The 9,041-nt window shown below is 43.1% G+C and overlaps 1 protein-coding gene across 1 annotated transcript in view; it reads right to left on the reverse strand.

Moving 5' to 3' along the window:
* pkd1b (polycystic kidney disease 1b) overlaps positions 1–8,155 on the reverse strand; it is a 44,135-nt gene extending 35,980 nt beyond the window's left edge. The window contains 10 exon segments of the mRNA XM_037691604.1: positions 714–850; positions 959–1,104; positions 1,284–1,415; positions 1,776–2,528; positions 3,370–3,635; positions 3,703–3,850; positions 4,721–4,839; positions 5,075–5,283; positions 5,381–5,561; positions 8,086–8,155. Of these exon segments, the coding sequence (XP_037547532.1) occupies positions 714–850; positions 959–1,104; positions 1,284–1,415; positions 1,776–2,528; positions 3,370–3,635; positions 3,703–3,850; positions 4,721–4,839; positions 5,075–5,283; positions 5,381–5,561; positions 8,086–8,155 (2,161 nt within the window).
* Between the last annotated feature and the right edge of the window lie 886 nt (positions 8,156–9,041).

Here is a 9,041-nt window from a genome sequence, read left to right on the forward strand (position 1 = left end):
GATAGATAGATAGATAGATAGATAGATAGATAGATAGATAGATTGATAGATTGATAGATTGATAGATTGATAGATAGATTGATAGATAGATTGATAGATAGATAGATAGATAGATAGATAGATAGATAGATAGATAGATAGATAGATAGATAGATAGATAGATAGATAGATAGATAGATTGATTGATTGATTGATTGATTGATTGATTGATTGATTGATTTTGGCAGAAATATTGTGAAATATTTGCTGGATTTGACCCCAGGAACATCAGAAGTGCTAGCTCCTGCTCTCTTCTTATGTTTCCTGTAAACTTCCATGTAAATAACCATCTCATGTGAATCTGACAGCAGTGTAAAGTTTACAATAATAGCTACGATATGAAATGAAACAGCTTTCGCATAAACTGCTAAGTTTTGCAGGTTGGAGCAGTTTTAAGATGACAGCAATCAACTTTAGTCAGCCTCATTCAAACTTTCTGTTAGCGTTACATCCCGGTTGAGACTAAACTGTCAAAACTGAAGCTGTTCAAAGAACTATCTGCAACAGGTAAGATGTTAATTCTTCATAACTTTTACACAGAATGCCACTTTAAAATGACCAAATTGTATAGTTTCTCTGTTCTGCCTTGCAATGCCTTTTTATAATAATACACACAATAAATAATTTGTAGCTAAATATAAGTATTTCTGTTAGCAGTCTTCCTGTGTGCTTACCTGGGGTGGAGTAAGTGTGATTCACCGAGTCCTCAACATGGACCTGCTTCTCTCGTCTTTCCACCAGTCCTTCCTTGTTGAGGCATGGAGCAGACTGTGAGTGAATGGTGCCTTCACTGCCATCCCCAAAATGCCATCTTCATGACAAGGAACACCAAGAAATCCCAAACGTTTACACAAGTTCAAGAGATTGTAAATAAAAATGCTTGCAGACATTAATGAAAGTGTATTTTAGAAAGCTTTACATAAAGGTGAGCGCGAGGGAAACATCCACTTTGACTCTGACGGTGTAGAGGTGAGAAACGTTCACCGCCACGACCTCCGGGACAAACAGGAAGTCCGGTTGAGTCAGCGGCGTCTTTGTGTCAGCAGTCAGGAAGATCTGCAGGCTCTGGGAGCTCACAGGGTTTGATGCGATCACCTAGAAGACAATTTAAAAACGACATTTTCAAATGTTATTTTATTTTATCATGTCCAGCCCAAAAACAAATCTAAATTGGGCAACATTTCAAAACTGTTGTGACTTTGATTTGACAACTAAGATAAATTCATAAAGATGAAAGTATTTACCTGGAGCTCATGCTCTGCAGGTTTCTCAAACGTTACACTGTAAGAGTCCACGTGGTGCGCCGGACTCTCCAAGCTGTCAATCACCCACGTGAAATCTACTGGAAAACCACTTTGCACTTTGGCTGTAAATAACTGCAAATGTAAGAAGTTAAAAATGCTATTTTCCGAATTAATAAGAACACATCCCTCCTTCCTGAAATGATGATGACTTCTACGTTTGCGCATAAAGAAAATAAAACTTCTTGTGTTTGTAGGAAAAGCTGCTTGTGGAGTGTTTCAAACTTGTTTCAGAATTGTTACGATTAACTCAAAGATGTATAACTACAAGAAATTGTTTTGTCCCAACAATAATACTTTCACTTCTGTGTTTCTCAGATGAGATGGTAAATTCTTAGGTATAAATGCAACATTTTTGTTTCTCCAGTCATTGCTTTTCATTTAAGCCTGAAGTTTCCATTGTTGCTGATTTGTGCTGATATTTTTCCCACCCACCTGCGACCTATGTACAAGAGTCCTGGTGCACCCACGTGGCTCCACGCTGAGCCCCGTCACTGCCTCGTAGCTTTGAACCTTCACATTCAGACTCTGAAAGCTGTCTTCATCCACCACACTAACGTTGAGTGTCTGAACGCCCGCTGATGGCAACACAAGCGTCACGGAGGAAAACCAGCAGTCTTTGGACTTTCTCTTACAGTCAGGCACAAACGGAGCCACCTCTTCAGGGCAAGATGGACGAAAGGGGACATCAGTTTGGAGAACTGGAGCCGACCAGGAGCTTCTGGCCTTCTCTCCAAACAGAGCCTTGACGACAATAATTGTTGGCACATTGGTCTGTACATGAATGTAGTTGTTTTCGTCTGGATGAGGATGTACGATGTCAGTTTTAAAGTTTGACTCTGAAACGGGCCCTTCAGTCAGGGGCCTGACTACAGAAGCTGTAGTTGCGTGTATGGAGTCCAAAATATCTCCACGTTCAGTTGGTCTGTGAAGTCTGTCTTCATAAAGGATTCTCAGATTGCACACCACACCGTCCACCCACTTGCTTCCTGGAGGGAGGGAGGTGAGGCCCCCCTCCCACCAACCTCCCCACTCTGCCCCTCTGAGGGACACAAAGCTTTGGTGCCAAGGTGAGCTCGATGAGGCGTCGCCCTCAAGGCAGTGCAGAAACATTCCCGAGTCAAGGGTGTGCTGCACAGCTACGACATCGTCTGGGTACACCATGAAGCCTCGCTCCGGCAGAAGAATCTGTTGCAGAAAAAACAAATGGAATTTTGAAATTAACCATATAGTTTAGTTTATTGTTTATTTGTTATATGAAGGTCAATAATGCAATGAAATGCTCAGGACGAAAAGAATCGTCACGACTCGCGGAAACCAACAAAAAACAAAACAAGAAATACAAAAGCATGTCAACAAAAGTCCAAATCATCCAAAAGTGAAAAAGAAATATATCAAACAACATGGTAGAATACAACGGTGCTAGTAGGATGAATCAGTACACACAATGACCTCACTGGCAGTAACGCTGCTTAAATAGCATGATACATGTTGCATACAACATACACCACACAGGTCGTGTGACAGGCCAGTGAGCAACAATGAGATGAACTGAACCATGATGGCAGGGCAGCAACACGCATGATACAGCCACATCGTGCAGCAGCAACAAACATATTAGGTGCCACAGATGTGACAGTTCTGTGGAGCCGGTAGACAGAGAAGTTGTCCGGAGCCACAGCCCAGTCGGGGATGGATGACTTCAGGCATGTTTCCATAAAGGCAAAGACACAACAGCTCCTCGTGTCCCGCTCGCAATAAATCTATGCACGCAGGTAATCCAGTCTATTCCTCGGAGACTGAACGCCCAAAAGCAGGACCAAGGGGAGAGGGGGTTTGCTGCATCTTTAGCAGGTCCTGCACAAAACACCGGCTCACTACCACACCTCAGTAACTTTCAAATTTACTGAGTTATAGTCATTTTTGTGTTTTGTCTCTCAGTGTGATTAGCTGTGGCAACCATATTGTTTCAGGTAAAATCATTATCGCCGCTCCTTTCATTGTTGTTTGGTAACAAAAGTCGACTCACATTTAAAGATTTGAACTCAGAGCTTGGGGTTACGCTCAGAGGCATGTCTGCCACCAGGTGGTAAAAGGGAGGAAGCGCCGAGTATCTTGGAGGGGAAGTGAAGCCCCGCCTCCTGACTGCAGTATCATAGGAACTGCATGGACTGGTGTTAGGGACACAGGTCTCCAGTAGAGAACACCAGTAGTGGCCGAGGCTGCAGCCCCCTGTGGTGTTGCAGAGGGGCAGAGCCGAGCAGCAGCTGAACACATTCAGGAGAGAGCTGCAGCCTAAAACAAACAACAGGGTGTCATCAGCAAACAGCAACAACAAAAGAAACACGTGTGGGAGGAGTACCTGGAGGTACCAGGTGGTGGTCAGGACTGCAGTAAGGTCGGAGGATCTGAACCCGGGCCAGAGAAGACACAGAGCTGGGCTGGACCACCAGTTCTACTGATACCAGCTGACCTGCATGGCTGAACCACAGGCCTGGGAAAAGCATCATCTGTGGGGTTGAGAAGAAAATGGTTTACAAAAAATATTTCATCATTTCAGAACTGACAGGAAGTTTGGAGGTTTATTTAAAATGTTAACCTGAAAATATTGTACTACCAGTAGTTCTGCCCAGTTTGGATTCTATCTGCACTACAAATTAAAGCTGGATGTTCACTTAATCTTCTAACTAAGCTTTTCAATCACTAGTCTGCTTCCATTATTATCATAAAAAAGACTTCTGTATCGAGAGGAGCCAGTCGAGGTAGATCAAGCATTTGGTAAGGATGCCCCCTGGACACCTCCCAAGGGAGGTTTATGGGCATATCCAACTGAGAGGACATCCCAGGGAAGACCCAGGACACACTGGAGAGACTACATCTGGCAATGTTGCTAATAAATATTTATGTATATGAATGTTTCTGTTCAGTGCCCTGAGATGACTTCTGTTGTGATTTGGCGCTATATAAATAAACTGAATTGAATTGACCTCTGCGACCTGACTCAGGAAGAAGCGAAGGATAACAAATGGATGGACGGATGGATGAATGGATGGATTATTGTTTTCAGTTTTTATTCACAAATTGAGCGAAACTTTAGAGCTGAACAAACAGAATTAGACCTACAGTAATGAACAGTGCTCCTTGAAGGAATGGACGTCACCTTTGTCCCAGCAGGATAACCTTTCGAACACATCTGTTACACAGTCTGTTAGTCCACAGACTTATGGCCACTTTTGTATATGCTAAGGTTGATAAGCTGTGGTGGCCATCTTGAATTGGGTTAAGTCAAAATCCGTCCACATAGGTATGATTGCACATGACTGCCTTCACCATGGTACCGGTGACAATGATCTAGTATTTGGGTCTGATGCTGTACTAACCTCCACTGTGCGCTGTCCAATATCTGGTGTTGTGGGAAGTGGTTGGATTGGGGTGTGTGGATAGACCCCAGTCATGACAATCAATCCAGTCAGGTAATTATCTAAAGATGGCAACAAACCTGCATGAAGAGGAGAAGAATAAACCCAAAGCTTTCAGTGACATGGAAAAAAGCAATTCTTTGACGATGTCTCAAAGTAAAGCTTAATTTAAAATATTTGTTCTGATGTTGTCATATTTTTGGACCAGGCTTCTTACAGGTTTTGTTCTTGTTGCCCAGCATTACCCCTTACATCTTGTCTAATCCTGAATCCATGCCCATCCCATGATTCCCTGGTGTTCAGGGATAAACCTACCAGCCGCTTGGTTTTCACACATGAAGCGGTAATGTTCAGCACACTGAGCCCTCCTCCACCTCCCAGGGGTCCCCAAGGCCATTTGAGGGCACAGCCCCTGATTTGCTCCATCTCTGCCCCACCACGATGATGTTTGTGGTTCTGGAAGCCCCAAAGGGTTAGATTCTTTTACCCATGATGCATTTAGCCATATCCATCCTGGGGGTTTACTAAACCAAAACAGAAAAGTTTCATGCATCTGTTTCAAAGGAAGGAGAATGGGAAGAAGACAAATTTTGGAAAATGGGATCTTTTTGATGGGCTTACTCGGTAAAACGACTGTGGATGAAGTATTGCACCTCCTCATTTTGAACTGACGCCAGATGCCCTCCCCAAGTTGCTTGACAGGAACCTTGTGCCTCAGACCATGATGAGGTTCTGTCAGAGAGCCAAAAGCAGTGCAGGCTTCCCAGGTGGATCTGACCTCCTTCTGGGCAAGAAGTATCACCTGGAAGACAAAAACCCAACAAACGTTTGAGAGGAACCATCTTTTAGCTCGCTAATAATAAAATGAAGGTGATCAATGTGGGGTCTTGATGGGTTTGACTTATCAACTTTGAGACTCTGCCACAATTTATTACTTGTTTTAATGATTGCTTTAATGAGCAAAATACTTCAAAGGGTTTTACTGGGATTTTATGTGATAAACTAACATACAGCAGCACATTATTGTAAAGTGGAATAAAAATACAAGTAGTTTTCACAATTTTATACAAAAAAAAACATTGTAAAATATGGCAAACACCCGAATCTGAACATTTGTGTTCAGCATGTTGGGCACCATCTTAGTATAAATCCAGCTGTTCTGTGAAGGCTTCAGAGGCTTGTTTCAGAACATTAGTCGTCAAACTGCATCATGAAGACCAAGGAACAAACCAGAGACGTCATGGATAAAGTTTATCCCAAGCATTGAGCACCTCAGTGAACAGTTCGATCCATCATCTGAAAGTAGAAAGAGTTTAATACAACACTGTAACCATTTCAGGACACGGACGTCCACCAGGTTAGATGACTTCGGAGGAGCTGCAGAGGCCCACAGCTCAGGTGGGGCAATCTGTCCACAGGACAACTGTTCGCTGCACATATCTGGTCTTTGTGACAGAATAGAAAGAAGAACTGCTGAATGAGAGTTACAAGAAGCTCGGTTTGCTGTTTGCCACAAGCGATGTAGGAGATAAACCAAAATGTAGAAGAATAATGCAGATGGTGGAAGGTGCCCTGTTCAGATCAAAACTGAATCTGCTGCACAACACCCCCATCATGCTGTGAGGTATGCTTCAGCAGTGACACTGGTCGTTTATGGAACGATGGATGGAACTAAATACAGAACAATCTTGAAAGAAAACCTGTTAGATGCTGCAAAAGATTTGAATCTGAAACAAAGGTTTCCCTTCCAGCAGGACAACAGCCTGAAACTTTCCAGCCAGATCTACAATGGAATGGGTTGGATCGATTCACGTTCTTGTGTTAGGATGACCCAGAAAAAGTCAAGACCTAAATCCAACTGAGAGTCTTTGGCAAGACTTGAGAATCAGTGTCCACGGATGTTTTCCATCCAGTGTGGAGCTCAAATGTGAGACTTGTCTTCAAAATTATGCTCTTAAACAATTGTACACACCAACAGTGGCTGAAGAAATGCATCAATAATTAAACTTAGGCCTGTCGCGATAAACAATAAATAAATTAATCGCATGATAAATGAAAATTATTCACCTCATTTTCATTTACCGGCTTTATTGTTTTTTCATGTCTCTCTCTTTCTACTGAAGACACTGGATGACAAAAGGCTCAACTCCGGTGCTCTTCACTGACCTCTCCCTTTCTCTTTTCTATCTAAAATCCTTTATACCCGTCCAAAATCGTGTTTGTGGATCGTTAAAAACAGCTACGTTATGAGCTAAGCTAACAGGCCGACCTCGGGAAAAAAACTTCTGTCTTGTCAAATCACCAAAATTCTCGGTTGAAACCCGTGCCTTCGTCTAAAAAGTTGTTTTTCTCTGCAAAAAGAAGCTGAGAACTTGTTTACTCTTTTATCAAAAGCTTTGTGTGACAAATGCTATGCTAAAGAGCTCAAATCACACAGAGCATCCGCCATTTTGAGAACCGAAGAGAGACAGCCCATGTCACGTCAAGGGGCCTCCCTTTTATTTTTCATAAATGACACGCTGCTCGCTCCCTCACTATCCATCCTTCGGTTTTAAAAGTCTTATACTACCATCTGGTGGTTGAAAAAAGGCACTACATGCAAAACAAATGAACAAACATGTTTTCTTAAAATTGACAATAATTACTAATTATTGTCAAATTTCAAACAATATTGTTTATCGCAATAATTTTTGAGACAATTAATCGTCCAGCAAAATTTGTTATTGTGACAGGCATAGTTACTGTTTTAAAGTGGGCAACACGTTGGTGCAGTTGGTAGAGCTGCTGCCTCTCAGTGAGATGGTCGCCGGTTTAAATCCCAGCCTGCAACCTTTCTGGGTGGAGTTCTCTCCGTGCATGCGTGGGTTTTCTCTGGGTACTCCAGTTTCCTCCCACAGACCAAAAACATGCATGTTAGGCTGATTGGTAACTCTAAATTGTCCCTAAGTGAGAGTGAGAGAGTGAATGGTTGTTTGTCTCATTTGTCTCTATGTGTCCCTGTGATGGACTGGAGACCTGTCCATGTGTCCCTGTGATAGACTGGAAACCTGCCCAGGGTGCCCTCCACCTCTCACACAGTGACTGCTGGACATAGGCACCAGTGACCCCTACGACCCAAAAAGGAAGAAGCGGGTACAGATGGCTGGATAGATGGATGGATGGATGGATGGATGGATGGATGGATGGATGGCTGGCTGGCTGGCTGGCTGGATGGATGGATGTTTTAAAGCTAGTATGGAGTCAATCTTTCATCTACAATGTTGTACCTGAAAGAGTATTTTCTAAATCAGGTGACTTTATTTCTAGTTTGAAGGAAAGCTTCTCACCTCTGGCCCTGGTGATCAGAACTACACAGAGAATCCAGAATGGTGCAGGTTTTCTTGTCGTTCCTCTCATCTTCTTGAGTAATTCATCCTCCAGTTAACAGGAGTTAATCAATAAACTCCTAAATGGTGCAGGAGGTTTGCAGATTCCTCTTGTTTTTTTTTCTCGTCCCTGAACTAACCATCCCCTTACTGTCCAGTTAGACGTGTTGACGGGACTGCCTCACACCCAGCTGTGCCTCCTCTGTTGTTCCTTACAGAGACTTTCACTTCCTTCATATTGTTGGCTTGTTTTGGAGACACACGTTAGTTACTGTAGGGTCATTAATTTAAAGGCCTCTTCGTTCTTCATGAGTTCCTGGGTGTCTCTCAGCAACAGCGTTGGAGGCAGAATGGACAGAGGAGGGCTGGCTGGTTGAAAATATTCACAGAGACAGGATGCAATGGAGAAAATTGGGCTCAGAGTCAGAGGGAGTGTTGTCAGAGCACGACCTCGTCTTCTGTCAGGTTTAGTTGTTTGTTTTCCCACCAACACCGAGAGCTCATCACCAACCGGACAAAAACTCTGTGACGCAAAAGAACAGAGCCGAGTTTTAAAGGGGAGGATGCCGTCGGTTGCCCTGGAAACAGATCGAGCTAAAGGTCGCGAACAGGCACCTTTAGCTCTAGTTGTTGTTTCATTACCATGGTAACTATTGTTCATTTTAACACCAAAAACGGTTAAATCATGTCATCAGGACCAGTTTCTTTACATGAGAAATGTTTCATCTCCCATCCAGAGGAATTCATCAGTCTGCGGCCTGCCAACCAGATCTGCCCCGTAAGTAGACTTCACTGCTGTGTTTCAAGCCAACCTCCTGTTGGAGTCTCAAAGTAGATTTTAACACATGCAAAACAATCAATCGTCAAGTACATCCATACATACTTCCATACAGTATATACACACATACACACACACA

Source organism: Nematolebias whitei, chromosome 17 (assembly GCF_014905685.2).
Source record: "Nematolebias whitei isolate Nwh7 chromosome 17, NemWhi1, whole genome shotgun sequence".
Taxonomy (NCBI): domain Eukaryota; kingdom Metazoa; phylum Chordata; class Actinopteri; order Cyprinodontiformes; family Rivulidae; genus Nematolebias; species Nematolebias whitei.